The sequence below is a fragment of the Artibeus jamaicensis genome, unplaced genomic scaffold, assembly GCF_021234435.1.
Source record: "Artibeus jamaicensis isolate MK-2021 breed Jamaican fruit bat unplaced genomic scaffold, CSHL_Jam_final contig_851, whole genome shotgun sequence".
Lineage (NCBI taxonomy): Eukaryota > Metazoa > Chordata > Mammalia > Chiroptera > Phyllostomidae > Artibeus > Artibeus jamaicensis.
The window spans coordinates 1,465,521-1,481,117 of NW_026521986.1; the positions used below are offsets into that span (position 1 = coordinate 1,465,521).

The following is a 15,597-nucleotide window of genomic DNA, read 5'->3' on the forward strand; positions in this document are numbered from 1 at the left end:
TTTCAGTGAAACATTTTATCCTTTCTGATGTCAGCTACCTTTGCGGCCCACCCTGAGGGTCGCTGCCCCTTGGCATCTCCTTCCTTTCCAGTTACAGAAAAGTTAAAGAAGCTAAAAGAAAAAGCTAATATTTTCTGAGTGCTTTCTGTGTGCCAGGACTGTACAAAACGTTTTACGTGCATTATCCCGTGTAACACTCCCCAAACCCTCCGAGGCAGGTACTTTTACCCTTATTTTATAGATGGGGAAACAGGTTTAGAGAATTGACGTAACTTCCCCAAAGTCTCTTATCCCTCCCTCTCCCTCTTGTCCCATCTGTTTTTCTTTACAGCCCTTATACCTTCGGACATGCTTTATGTTTATTTCCTTGTTTGTCATTTGCTCCTATACCCACCTGGCATAGAATGTCAGTGAGTGTTTTCTTCACTACTGAAATCTCCAGAGTCTAGAACAGTGCATGGCCCATAGTAGGTGCTTAGTTACTATTTGCTGAGTGTGAGCCAGCTGCCCAGTTCTTTCCTATTCCAGAATCCGTGCTCTCCCCGACCCCAGACCCCCACTCGACCCTTCTCTTTACTCCTTGCCACACAGAATCTTAACACTGATGATCTGGATAACCCATTCCCAAGTGACTAGACAGTGACCGGACTTGCCCTTGACTTACCATAAAGGGACTTGTGCTTGAAACTTCATCACTGCTCCTCTCCTCGGCCTCTACCATTGCATACCACCACTTAGATGGAATTTCTCTTAACAACCTATAAAAGTAGTAATTTCTTATTGTGGATATTTGGTATAGGACAAACAACAGTGGGTGTGGCCTTAGCTCTGCTAATGATGAGTTGGATGAGCTATACAGGGCTCTTTTTTGAAAACCATCTCGTATTTTGTCTGACCTTTCACTCTTGGGTCTCTTTGAACTTATCTTTCTGGCTCTTCCCTTTTGTTTTCCTTTATTTTCTCCTTATACATCCCTATCTCTGTCCTTCCCTGTGTTTTTGTATCACTTCTCAGTCTATTTTTCCTTCCTTAGGAGATCACTGTTCTCATTGTTTTAATTATCACATCTGTGTGCATGATTGCTATTTCTGTGTCTCTAAAACTGCTTTATAATATTTGACTCTGGCTGCCTAGAAAAGTCTATTTGCACATCTTGCAGGCATTCAGATTCACCAGGTGTGTAACTGATCCCAGTATTTCCCCACCACTCTGTATCACTGTAGCCTCAGGCTTGCTTGTGTTATTACTACTCAGTCAAGTAACGTGTCATTCCAGAGCCCTGCTCAGTTCTTTATAAAGCACTGAGTCTTCCTTCCAATATCCTGAGTCTCTTCCCACTCGAGGATCATCGGTTCTTGCGTGGACTGTCTCCACAGATCCCCCTCCTTTCTCCTAATTTTCATATAACTCTTAGAATTCTCTTTTCTAAAATACATTTGTTCATATCTTTTGTGACTCATAATTGTTTACAGAATTTGACCCTGACCTTCCTGTACAGCCTTCTCTCTCATCATTCCTTTTATCGGTCAATACTTTGATATCAGAATACTCAGAATGCCCTTAACATCTACTAACTTTGTTTTTTTGGTTTTCTGTTTTTTAATTTTTTTAAATATATTTTTTATTTTATTGATTATGCCATTACATTTGTTCAATTTCCCCCCTTCATTCCCCTCCACCCTGCACACTCCTCCCCCACTATCCCCCCCTTTAGTTCATGAACACGTGTCTCAAGTTCTTTAGATTCTATATTTCCCCTACTATTCTCACCCTCCCCCCTATTTTCTATCTACTGTCTATGCTACTTATTTTCTGTACCTTCTCCCCGCTTCTCCTCCTCCCACTCCCCTGTTGCTAATCCTCCACGTGATCTTCATTTCTATGGTTCACTCCTGATCTAGCTGTCCTCTTAGTTGCTTTTGTTTTAGATGTGGTTCTTAATAACTGTGAGTTTGCTGTCCTTTCACTTTTTATATTTTTTATCTTCTTTTTCTTAGATAAGTCCCTTTAACATTTCATATAATAAGAACTTGGTGGTGATGAACTCCTTGAATTTGATCTTATCTGAGAAGCACTTTATCTGCCCTTCCATTCTAAATGAAAGCTTTGCTGGATAGAGCAATCTTGGATGTAGGTCTTTGGATTTCATGACTTGGAATACCTCTTTCCAGCCCCTTCTTGCCTGTAAGGTCTCTTTTGAGAAATCTGCTGACAGTCTGATGGGAACTCCTTTGTAGGTGACAGTCCCCTTATCTCTTGCTGCTTCTAGAATTCTCTCCTTCATTTTAATCTTGGCTAATGTAATGATGATGTGCCTTGGTGTGTTCCTTCTTGGGTCCAACTTCTTTGGGACTCTCTGAGCTTCCTGGATTTCCTGGAAGTCTATTTCCTTTGTCAAATTGGGGAAGTTCTCTTTTATTATTTGTTCAAATAAGGTTTCCACTCGTGACTGTTCCTCTTCCCCTTCTGGTACTCCTATAATTTGGATGTTGGAGCATTTAAAGATGTCCTGGAGGTTCCTAAGCCTCTCTTCATTTTTTTAAATTGTTGTTTCTTCATATTTTTCTGTTTGGTCATTTTTTTCCTTCCTTCTGGTCTGCTCCCTTGGTTTGAGTCCCAGTTTCCTTTCCATTACTATTGGTTTCCTGTGCATTTCCCTTCATTTCAATTAGTTTAGCCTTCATATGTTCCTCTAATTTGTGACTAAAATCAACCAGTTCTGTGAGCATCCTTATCACCAGTGTTTTGAACTGTGCATCTGCAAGTTTGGCTATTTCTTCATTGCTTAGATTTATTGTCTCTGGGGCTCTGAGTTGTTCTTGAGCCATGTTTTGATCTGTTTGTGCCTGTTGCGTATGAGGAGAGGCGCCTTAGGTGTTCAGCAGGGGAAAGGCACCCAGGTCGCTGGTTTGTGATGCTGTATGTGGGGCTGGGGTCAGAGAGGGAACAATGGGGGTCCTCTCTGCTTGCCTGGTTCGCTTCATCGCTGGCCCCCACCTGTTTATCTGAGCGCAAATGTTCGAGCATGCCGCCCTGGCTGGGCCTGCATGGTCTGTCTCAATGCACATCTCTTCACTGGTTTATCTGCGCACAAATGCAAGACCGCAGACAGCCAGCCACGCCGCACCTTGCCTGGGTTTGCCTGTAGCTACCGAGCACCTGGGATCCATGCCCTTGGCTGCCTGCGCACTGCCCTGGTCGGGGGATCTTTTTTGCCCAACCTGCTCTGCTGCTGGCTTCGCTCCTCTCACGGGTTTAGCTGAGTGGTATGTTGTTTTCGGACTCCGTATTGTTCGATATTCTGTGGTTTGGTTGCATTTATTGTTGTTAAAACTTTGTTGTTTTTAGATTTGGTTGTTCGAGGAAGCAAAGTGTTTCCACCTATGCCTCCATCTTGGCGGAAGTCCCTCCTACTAACTTTGTCTTGACTTTATTTTGCACTCTTTTCCTTCATTGCCTTCTACATCTTTTAAGTCCCAGCTCAACCATGACTTTCACCTCATTTAAACTAAGCATTCCTGTACACGTTTATCTCCACTACTAGGTATGGAGTTTCATGGAGATGAGGACTGTTTCTTTTCACCTATGTCTCCTCTCGGCACCATCTCAGCTCTGTGCACACAGCAGGCTGTGTGGGTCTTTACTTAGTGAGTGTGTGCTTTCGGAAAAGCCAGCTTTCACATCTCTGAGTTTCACTCACCTTGTCTACCTCTCAGAATTACTGTTAGGAATAGGTGAAATGATGGGGAAAGATCTTCGTAAAATTCTGATTGCTGTATTAATATGTCAGTAATGATGAGAAATAGCATAACTTTACAATAATTGAGTTTAATATGGTCCTTAATGTTTGGAAACATCTTTGAGGTGCCCTCTCTAAAAAGTTATAGTTCTTATAACATCATGGACAATTTAATCAGTGATTTAATGCACATAGTACCTAGTTAGCAGCTATGTGAAACTGGATAACAGAAAAGATGAATATCTGGTATCAGTGTAGTTTTTGATAGATGTGTAACTCAGAGAATGGAATTTTTCTTAATAATTGGGGGACAGTAACATTCAGTTGGTTTTATGGGTTGTAAATTAATTTTGTTCTCATCCATAGTTATAATAATACCCTGGGTTAGTTTTTACTTCGCTAATAAGGCAAGCTCTGACCTGGGATACGCCTCTCAGTTATTTTGTGAATTCTACATTATGGAGTTGTAAAATGTCAGAATATTTAAATTACACTTATATCCTGTAGATATCTTTTCAAAGTAGTTCTTACCATTTCTTAATTTTTATTACATCCCGACAGAGCTAAATTTTAAAGTTTCTTTACTATTTAAAATAGTTATTCTGTTTCAGTTGGCATAAGAATTGGTTTCTTAAAGGATTATACTGTGGCCCTATGGCTAGTGACGTTGCTGTAATGATGCCAGATCTTGTTTCCCTCCTGTCTTTTATGGGGCGGAAAAAGATACCAGTAACCAAAAAGACTGGTGCAGTGTTAAAATAGTCTTTGTCAGACTTCCGAATATGAAAGTCCTTTGCCTTTTACAAGCACCCTGGTCGTTTGGACAGCTGTTGCCTGAGTCATTGTTGAAGTCCACAGGACACTCTGCTTTTACTACAGTCCCTATAAATATTTTCACTTTATCACCATGGAAACTACTTAAAAGATATTAAGGAGTTTTAGAAAAATTACTATGACTGTTGACTCAGAGATAATTTAACATTGTTTAAAATAATTTGTTTTTAAGATGCTTATTATTATTATGTGTATATGGTAAATCTGGGCAATGGGCTTTAAACTTAAACTTAGAGGAATGAATTAGGATATACACAGGTAGATACACAGTGAACTTTGTTTTGTTTTAAGATATTAATGAATTCTTCCCCAACTACCACTTCCGCTCAGTATGATCTGTAGCATTTATCATCTGTACCACAGCTTTCAGTATTTGTGTACTGCCTGAGTCCATTCAGGCCGCTATTGAAAATATTTCAGACTGGGTGGCTTATGAACCACAGCTTATTTCTCATGGTTCTGGAGGCTGAAAGCCCCAGATCAAGGCGCCCCTTCCTGGTCCATAGCCAGCACCTTCACGCTGCGTTTGCATCTGGTGGAGGGGTCCGTGAAGCCCTCTGGGGCCTCTTTTGAAAGGGCACAGTCCCTTTTTAAAGGTTCACGAGGGCGTGACCCTCCAGATGTTGCACCTTCTCGAGGCCCCACCCCTAATGCCATCACACCAGACTTCAGGATTTCAACATACGAATTTTGGGGGGACATACACATTCATATCATGACTTATGCCTTTAAAATGTTGTCTTAACCGTCTAGGGGAGGGGGTAATAAGGAGGAGGGCTGTATTTTATCTCTGTGACAAATTCTGGGCACCTTGAGAAAAGAAATTACCTCACATGCAATCCTTGTTTTGACCCCCTTGTATTATTGAGGGAAGTTTAAAGCACAGAAATACTCACGATCTGCTTGATTAGCTGAATGAGTTTCTCCTTTTCGTAGGCGGTAAAGCAGTCCCGTTCTCCACTTCTGAGACGTCGCCTGCCAGGATGTCCGTGCGGCTACCCTCCATGCACCCGGAGGACCGCCCGCCGTCCCCGAGCCTCAGCGCCGCCCAGGGGGACACGGAGTCCTCAGGAGCAGATACCTTCTGAACCAGACGTGAGAGCCAGGACAGGTTTCGTGCCACTGGCTTTGAGGTCATTTTTCTCTGGCATAAAACCATCTCTCAGATTGTTTTGGTCTTTGAGCATATTCTAAAAACTTATTTCTAAATTTTTATTAAAATGAAAGCATAATTTGGGTAGTTAGGTGAAATTTTTTAATAAAGCAATTGAAATGTAAATCATGAGTCTGGCTGTGAGTTATTTCTTAGAATCCTGAGGCACCGTGGAATTGTGGACATGGCATGCATGACATTTGTCATCTAAGCATTTACTCTGCAGGTATAGTTATTTGTACATAGTTATGAAATTAGTTTGGTCATGGTCTTTCATTCCAAAGTTTTTATAACAGTGAATAATTGTAAGCAATCTAATGCTTATCAGGAAGGGACTGACTTTAAAAAGTGATAATATATTTGTACAGTGGAATACTATGTGGTACAAAAAAGAATCTAAAAGTGTTTATGGCTTATATGGAATTATCTGAGATATATTGTGAAAGTGAGAAAAGCCACATGCAAGATGGTGCGTGCACAGTGCTGCCGTTGTTTAAAATGGAGCAAGAGGACTCCCAACACGTGGTGTGTGCGGACATACAGGGTGGGGCCAACGTAGGTTTGCAGTTGTGAGTATGCAAACACCAGGTTTATTCTCGTATTATTATTCATTAATTATTGTATTATTTTCCATACAAACAACTGTAAACCTACTTTGGCCCACCCTGTACATGCTTACATACATTTATTTGCTTATTATGCATTATCTGTCTTGGGGAGGGTAAACAAGGGACTGCTGCTGACTTTGTCCCCAGAATTGAGTGGCTGGGTGATGGGCTAAGGGACAGGAGTCAAAGATGATTGTTGCTATTGTGTATTTGAACTGCAGTCGTAACAGGAAAATCTATGAGTATGGCCACTTTTTTCATATATATTATGTGTACCTTATGAAGCTTTATACTTCATAAACTGTGAAATGTGACTGATTACCTTTCAAAGAATAAATACAGTGTATAAAATTAAAAGAAAATAAAAGCATGGCTTTGTAGTCAGACACATGTGGGTTCTAATTCCAGTTTCTTCTCCTACTTGCTCTGTAATAGGGGCAAATAAACCCCTCCTTCGTGGCTGCCTGGGTAAATGGGTTTAATATGTAGTTTGCAGGAAAATGGGGATCATCAGTAATGTCAGGGGTAGCATCCAGCGCAGTGCCTGGCACCAGATGAGCGCTCAGTAAATGGTAAGTGTCATTATCTTGAGGAATTTGGCATCTTACACTAGAGGAACAAGCACATGAGAAGGGCGGCCTAGCTTTAGCAAAAAATGTATATCCCTGAAAATGTTTCTGTCGCAACTAAAGCTCAGGCACCCAGTAACTGTAGTCATCCTTGACTTTTCTCAGTATTTTTCCAGTTACTTAGCGAGTCTCAGCCCTGACTGCACTTATAGCCTCTGGGTGCTTTAAAAATGCCTGGGTTTCAGCCCCAGGGGCTTGATTTATTGACCTGGGATGGGGTCCAGGCATTTGTATTGAAAAAAGGCCTTCCCTAGGTGATTTTAATGTCCTCTCAAGGTTGGGAATTACTGAAGAGCAGTTTAGAATTCGTTAAACTTCTGGGAGGGCCCATTGCCTGGGGAACCTAGGGGGAGTTGGAGGACTTCTCATGGAAGATAGAAGCTGCACAAACTCGTAGGAACTCGGAAACATGTCGGCCTTCCCCCGTTTCCTGTGTGCCGCAGCGCCTCCGGCTTCTCGCAGGTGTGTGGCTGCTTAAACGCTTTAGGTTTCACTTGAGAACCTGTTTTCATTGCTGTGGCCTTGTGGACAGGTCTGCTGGTCAGAGTTCCCATTTAAAAAGTAAATGGGAGGGAGGTGGGGAGCAAGGGGCGGGGGAGGCTGGGATGGGAAAAATAGACAAAAAACTGTACTTGAAAAATAACTAAATAAAATTAAAAAAAAAAAAAGTAGACGAGCCCTGACTGGTGTGGCTCGTCGTGTTGATTGTCGTCCTGCAAACCCAAAGGTTTTTGGTTCGATACCCAGCTGGGGCACGTGTCCGGGTTGTGGGCAAGGTCCTCAGTTGGAGGCTGTGAGAGGTAATCAACCCACAGACTGATGTTCTGTTGCACGTCAAACTTTCTCCCCCATCTTAAAATAAAACCTAAGAAAAAAGTGGAAGAAAAATATTGTATGAGTCATAATTTGTTTTGGTTGTTCATCTCCAAGTCTCTGGATAGGGTGAAACCTGGGGGAGCATTGTAAGTGCTGCTTCATTTTAAATGTTACACCCAGAGTTTTTTCTGTTTTTGAAAAAGATGATTTCTAATCTTAACAAAAGCATTTTTATTTAAAAATATTGGTAGTTTTTCCCCCTACCTATAGAAAGCCTGCCTTTTCTGATTTTAGATTGGAAGTGTAATCTTTGGTTTATTCCACTGCTGTGTACTTGAACATATCTTTGAAAAAGAAAAAGTTTGGTCTCTGGTCATCAGTATTTTGTTTTATAGAATTACTTCTGGCCAGGGTTACCAGGGTTACTCCTACATCTATTTTTCTGCCAGCCACCTCAGTCCTTCTGGAATAAAACTATGTATGTAAACGTAAATTAAATGGCATTTTTAATGTTATAAGCTTTAAAATTTTTTAATTTAATTTCATAGTTTCCAACTTCTGGAAGAATGAACTATATACGTAAGACATGCTACTGAGAGGAAGGCTCCATCCAGACTAAGGCGGCACACAAATTGGCACTTACAGAATGGTCCCAGGGAAGGAAGCAGAGCATAGGAAATACAGTCAGTGATACTGTGGTAACTACGTATGGTGCCAGGTGGGTACCGGAAATATCCAGGGGAACACTATCTAAAGTATATGATTGTAACCACTAAGCAGGGCACCCGAAACCAAAATGTGGTAAAAGAATTTTTTAGAGATTAAGGTTGTTACTACTACTGGGTTTGCATGCCTTAACACCAGGGTAACAGGTATTCAAAACATGCCTTTGGTATAAACCATAAAATAAATTTGCACATTAACAGAGTAATTGAATACATGTTTTATTTTCATAAGATGATTAATTCGGCATCAGTAAATTTCTTATCACTTGCATATTTGTGATCTCTTAAACATTTTTCTTTTTAAATGCTAAACATTTTTAGATCAGTTTTATAGTGTTTCTATTAAAAACTTATTTTCCTATAACATAAGTATGGTAGCATTTCTTAGTTCATAGTAGATTGCCACCCCCAATCCAATTCTAATTCTGTAGTTGTGTATTTTTTTGAAAATGTCCTGATGTTATCATTTCTTGATAGGTAACTTTTTTTTCTTTTTAAAATATATTTTATTAATTATGTTATTACAGTTGTTCTATTTCCCCCCTTCATTCCCCTTCACCCTGCACACCCCCTCCCCCACCATTCCCCCCTTTAGTTTATGACTGCATGTCTCAAGTTCTTTAGATTCTATATTTTCCCTACTATTCTTACCCTCCCCCCTATCTATTTTCTACCTACCATCTATGCTACTTATTTTCTGTACCTTCTCCTCCTCCCCCTCCCCTGTTGCTAACTCTCCATGTGATCTTCATTTCTATGGTTCTGCTCCTGATCTAACCGTCCTCTTAGTTTGCTTTTGTTTTAGGTGTGGTTCTTAATAACTGTGAGTTTGCTGTCCTTTCACTGTTCATCTTTTTTATCTTCTTTTTCTTAGATAAGTCCCTTTAACATTTCATATAATAAGGGCTTGGTGATGATGAACTCTGTGAATTTGACCTTATCTGAGAAGCACTTTAACTGTCCTTCCATTCTAAATGAAAGCTTTGCTGGATAGAGCAATCTTGGATGTAGGTCTTTGGATTTCATGACTTGGAATACTTCTTTCCAGCCCCTTCTTGCCTGTAAGGTCTCTTTTGAGAAATCAGCTGACAGTCTGATGGGAACTCCTTTGTAGGTGACAGTCCCCTTATCTCTTGCTGCTTCTAGAATTCTCTCCTTCATTTTAATCTTGGCTAATGTAATGATGATGTGCCTTGGTGTGTTCCTCCTTGGGTCCAACTTCTTTGGGACTCTCTGAGCTTCCTGCATTTCCTGGAAGTCTATTTCCTTTGCCAGATTGGGGAAGTTCTCTTTTATTATTTGTTCAAATGAGTTTTCCACTCATGGCTATTCCTCTTCCCCTTCTGGTACCCCTATAATTTGGATGTTGGAACGTTTAAAGATGTCCTGGAGGTTCCTAAGCCTCTCCTCATTTTTTTTGAATTCTTGTTTCTTCATCCTTTTTTGTTTGGTCATTTTTTTTCCTCCTTCTGGTCCACTCCTTTGATTTGTGATAGGTGAATAACTTGAACAGTAATGGAGAGTACAATCCTTAGGACTTTTTTGATGTTACTAAGAGACCCACTGAAGCGCATATCCTTTTCTCCCATAAAGCGTAAGTGTGTCTGTTTATTGGACACTAACGATGAGGCGCATCGGGCGCCCAGACTGGGCGGCCCTGTCAGGGCTTGTCCTTCTGCCCTCTTCGGTCATCCGCTTCTCCTGGAGGAGGTGGACCGCAAGGAATTTGGTCTCTTCCTAGTGTAGAATCATCATTTGGTCATCAAATATCAGTTGCACAGTAGTTTGAAGATGCACTGGAGAAAAACAAGCAGAATTAGTGACAAATCCCATGACTATAGTTCAGAAAGTTTCAGGAAGCCAGCTTTGTATCCAACCTTTGTCATCCCCAGAGGACAGATTCCAAGCCTCAGAGTGTCAGACCTTTGAGAGGAATCATCCTGTGTCTGGATGTTTTAAAGACTTTTCTTTTTGTATTGAAGTGTTTACCTAGAAACAATAGGAAATATTAGCCAGAGTGCAGAAGTCCACTTGTGAGGCCAGTAAATATTAAGCAATGCAGTGGTCCATTAATTACTGAGAGAGCAAGCAAATCAAAGCCCCCTCGTTGGGTCTTTATAGTGTGAACAGTATCATTTGTAATATTTCGGCCGTAGTAAGGGATAAGGTTCTGTTATACCTCTTAAATCCAGGGATCCTAACCCAGTTAAAAAACAAATAAACAGAAAAACAACCTTCAAGCAAGTCAATAGACTCCTCTAACTTCTCAGAGGTCACACCTAGGAGACCTCTGAAAAGACCCAGATGGTGAGACTGAGCAGGGTTTAAAATCTTCAAAGGAGCTGGTAAGGAGTCCCAGGAATCATTCTTGGTGTACACAGAGGTCACAAGTAAAGAGCAGGCCTGGCGTGCATAACTGATACAATCTACATGTAAAAAGTTTGGAGTGTATGTCTTTCCCCCCACGAGTTATTGTGACAAGCAGTGATAACTATTTCAATTGACATTTTGTAGCCTGCTTTTCCTGAATAAAAGCATTTTCTTTTTTCTTTTTCACAAGGGTTTCCTTAGGAGGAGGAGTATTGAGTTATAATAAAGGAGATACATCTATTGTTGGGATAATTATATGGGATTTCATGGTAAGGTTGGTAGCTACTTTTCTTTCCTTTGGTCGTATTCCTCAATAGTTGCATGAGTTATGGAAGTACCGTAGACATCCAGGATCACTTTAAAAAATGACTGGATTGATTTTTCTCTCTGGATAAAATTATTGGCTGCTTACAGTTCTATGTAATTATAATAACCAGCATCTGGATCTAGAGATATTTGTTTTGTGTTCTAAAAGATAGAAGAGAAATTCAGATCATATCCTTGATGGGTTGCTAGCATTACAATGCATTGCCATGATTTGAGTGACCCCAGGAGCTGGGAAGGGGCCATCGGTCCAGCAAGAGATCAGTTGGCAGATGAGGCAATAATCTGACTCATTCTTAGAAGCAAAGTCCAGAAAATGTGGGTTTTTTTCCAGAAAAGGGAGGGGGGAAATGAAGAAAAGTGGAGTCACAGAAAACAGAGGAGGAAAGCAATAGCCCAAAGTCACACATTAACAGTTTTATAAGGAAGTCTGTCAGTTTGATGGGTCCTAACAAAAACTGTCTTTGTTTTCTTGTCTTGGGTAGAACTTGCCCTTCTGAAGTTGTCTGCTGGATGTGAAGTTCTCGAATAAGCTGTTTGTGCCCTCATGCCATCTGCTTCTGGAGGCTTCTCAGGTTAGTCTCAACATGCAGTCACATTGGAAGTGTGGACTGCAAGTCCACTGGTCTAAGTCGGAAGTTCATTTTCACTGTGACACTCTAAACCTCGGGTGGACTGGTATTAACTGTTGTCAAGAGGACCTGAAATGACTCCTTTCCATGATTGTTCTAAAGCATTTTTACATCTGTTTCACTCAGCATTTTCTGCAAAACAAACCAAGAGAGGTGGCTTCAGACAACCATTTATGTGTTCATAATTCTCTGCATGAGCAATTTGGTTGGGCTCAACTGGGACAGTTTGCTCTGCTCCTCATGGTGTTGTATGGCTTTACAGTGCATTCACACTCAGTGGTGGTTGATGGCCTTCTTCACGGATCCAGTGGTTGCTGGCTGTTGGCAGGGCAGTGGAGGTACAGGGCCATGTGTCTTGTCATCCAGCTGGCTAGCTCAGGCTCATTTACATGATGTTGGTTGAGGGTTCCTGAGCAATAAGAGAGAGCAAGCTCCAATGTGCAAGCAGTTTTCAAGTCTCTGCTTCTCACATTAATGCCTCGTTGACCAGAGCACATCACACAACCAAGCCCAGACCCTAAGAGTAGAGAAATAGACTCCATTTCTCGACAGAAAGATTTGCAAAGTCAAATGCAAAGGGGCATGCATATACGATAGGATGCATTTGTGGCCATTTTTGCAATTTAATGCGTACTGATATCTTACACAGGATTGGAGGATGTCTCCTTTGGAAAGGTGGCTTGTACATGTTGGGTATAAGACCATACGCTAGATTAGGTCCTGACAGTAGTTAGCTTCATCTGCATGCAGCAAAATGCAGTGATTGGTGGCGTTATCCCCAGGCCCAGGGAGAAAACCTGTAGAGCTCTGAGGGAGTGATCGTGAGGCTGTTAACACCAGTGACAAAACATTAAGGCAGATCAAGGATTTCTGATAGTTTAGAAGTGGAGTCAGCAAATTTTCTCTGTAAAGGGCCAGGCAGCGAATATGATAGAGGCTTCACAGGCCACATATGGTCTTTGCCACTGCAATTTGCCGTGCGATTTGTCAGAATCTGTCTTTGAGGAGAGCTGTCCCTGTAATCGCCAGCAGTGGTGTTTTGGGAGGTTGGATTGATAGTTATGAGTCGGTTGTAGGCAGTATAAATGGGGCCAGTACTCCTTCCATGACGGGTGGGGTTAGAAGTCAACTTGGTAGAGCTTGTTTTGGGGGTAATGAGAGCTGCTCAGTTAGCATATGAGTTAGCAAGGTGATTGGTCCATTGATTTCCGAGGCAGTGCTCCCCTATCAGTATCCACCTTGACTGACAGGTAATTTCCAATATGGAATAGCTTTCAGTGGATCATCATATCTTTACCATTTTTGATCAAGTTACCTGAAGAAGTCAAAAATTCCCTTTGTTTCCACAGCACCCCAAAGTTATAAACAATTCCAAATCCGCATCTACTATCTGTTTAATGTTCACTGTTTCTTTTTTTGCCAGAGTGCAAAGTCCAGTCAGAGCGGTGAGCCCATCCGTGGGGCAAAATGAACATTAGGCGAAGGAGCAGTTTTGTTAGCTGGTGTCCAGCGGTGACAATGTGTCCTGAATACGAATGCCTTTGTCGTTTTTAAGGTGAGACCCAGCTGAAAATAGTGTTAAATCAGAATAGACTAAGATTCAACCTGGGCATTCTTGTCTGCACAGTTTCTATGTTTTTACTCAAGTATATGTTTTATACAGAAAAATACTAAATGTAAAAAGCTCAATGAGTTTTCACATACATGTATACGCTTCTGTGTCAATCCCTTCCAGGTGGAAATAGAACATTTCCTAGCACCTCAGAAGGGTCCTGTGTGCCCCCTTCAGCCAAACCACAGCCCTCCTTGTCCAGAGCTGGCCTCCACTCTGACTCTTGTCACCGTCAGTTAGGTTTGCTTCTTGGATTTCACAGAAGTGGAATCGTACAGTGTACCATCATTCATTTTTGTCTTCTTTTGTGCAACATAATATCTGTGAGATTCATACATGTTTTTTGCATATATCAATAGTTTGTTCTTTTCTATTGCCATGTAGCATTACATGATATAAATAAACCACTATTAATTTATGCACCATATTGCTGATGGACATTTGGATTGTTACCACTCTGTTATGAATAAAGCTGCTGTGACTGTCACTGTAGATTTATTCTGGTGGACAGATGCACCAATTCTCTTGAATATATTTCAGGGTAATAGGGTGGCATTTTAGCTTTGCTGGGACCTAGGCATTCTTAATCCCCACTGTACCACTAAACAGTCATGGACATCTCTTTATCCAGAGGGGAAATAAGTGGTGGGATTAAAATGTGAGTGATGTTCAGTTGTGGTATGCAGAGTGGACCATGGAAGGCTTTCCTATTCCGCACGGCAGCTGACAAACAATAGCTGAGTGTTGCCTAGAAGTATCGGGGATTGCACAGCAAGTAACTGCAGTGAGTGCAGAAGGAGGCACTCGTGGGTCTAGAGCAGAAGCTTTGCTCCGTCAGCCACTGCTGCCCTCGTGTGCAGGCAGGGATGGTATGTTGTAGCTGCCAGATGGAGACATTTGTTCGATAGGCAGCAAGCTTCCTGGTGTGAGCCTCTCTGCTGAATTAACGCTCCTATTAGGCAATCTGGTGTTTTCCTGAACAACTCGAGACAAGGGTTTGGCACAGTTAGGACATGGGGAGGGTGGCGTTGCCGTGGGAAACTTCTGCCTTTGCATCCCGGGGAAAGGGTCGGGAATCGTGTCCTAGTGAGCTCCTGTGAGGGCGATCCCAGAAACCCTCTGGGTTGTCCCTGAGTGTGGGGCCCAGAATGGAATGGAACGGAATCGCGCCCTTGTTTTAGAGGAGGACAGACAGGTTGTGACCAAAGTTATGGAGTCTCAAAATTTGTACTTATTTTTAATTATATGTAGTTACAAATTTTCAATTATGGAGACCAAAATTACGTAGAGGTGTAACTTTTTTCTAAGATACTTTATGTCCCTTTTCTGCCAATTTTATTAAGAGAGGTTTGAAATCTTCCTGCAAACAACTTAGGTCAGGAGAGCATAGCAATGAGTTACGTGCCTGTTGCACTGGAGTGGATTCATTCTCATGCAGAAGTCAAACAAGATCGTTCATTTGCACATTGAGGAGCATATGAGGGTAAGTCCCTGAGTCCTCAAGTCCCGTGGTTTTTGCACCTGGGGCAGGCAGGCTCCAGTTCTCCTTGACTCCCAGGAGTCAGAGAAGGCTGCACACACCCCAACTGCTGTACAGTACGGACTCAGGGGGGAACGGACGGAGGACAGGGTAGTGTTTGGGGGAATATAATGCATCAGAGGATCATAATCCTATTGATTTCTCCGAGGCCTCAAACAAATGGGGAGATGTCCCATTAAGTGTGTTAATTAGCAAGATGAGCACCGTCGGGCCTGGTACAAGTAGCAGCAGCCCCCGTTCTAAGACGACGGGGAGGGAACTGAATATGAGATCTCATGGGGTTGGATAAGTCTTGGGTAATTTAGGCAGAAATTTATAAGGATCGATTGAAATCTTAACAGGGTCAGCATGAATAAGCATCGCCCTTCGCCTTTAGCCGTGGTGCTTGTGCTTAAGCTGTGGCCCTTCTAGGATTTCAGTGACCAGTTCAAATTCTGTACCGAGCCCCTCTCACCTGGGGCGTGAACCCTGAACTCTGTCTTTCCCGTGTCGGGCCACTGTTGACCTCTGTACTCAGCATTTCCAGGCTTCCAGCTGTTGCTTTCTACTGGGCAATTTGGATTTTCCACCCAGCACATGTGCGGTGCAGGAGTCAGCTGGATTTGAAAGTTTGTG

At 42.0% G+C, this 15,597-nt stretch overlaps 1 protein-coding gene across 2 annotated transcripts in view; it reads left to right on the forward strand.

The window, feature by feature from the left end:
- KIAA0586 (KIAA0586 ortholog) overlaps nt 1–6,281 on the forward strand; it is a 94,728-nt gene extending 88,447 nt beyond the window's left edge. The window contains exon 30 of one of the 2 annotated variants that reach the window (XM_053673335.1): nt 5,510–6,281. In XM_053673335.1, the coding sequence (XP_053529310.1) occupies nt 5,510–5,661 (152 nt within the window). In that variant the 3' untranslated portion in view covers nt 5,662–6,281. The remainder of the gene's footprint in view (nt 1–5,509) is intronic. The other variant, XM_053673337.1, reaches the window with a different exon arrangement.
- Nucleotides 6,282–15,597: the final 9,316 nt, after the last annotated feature.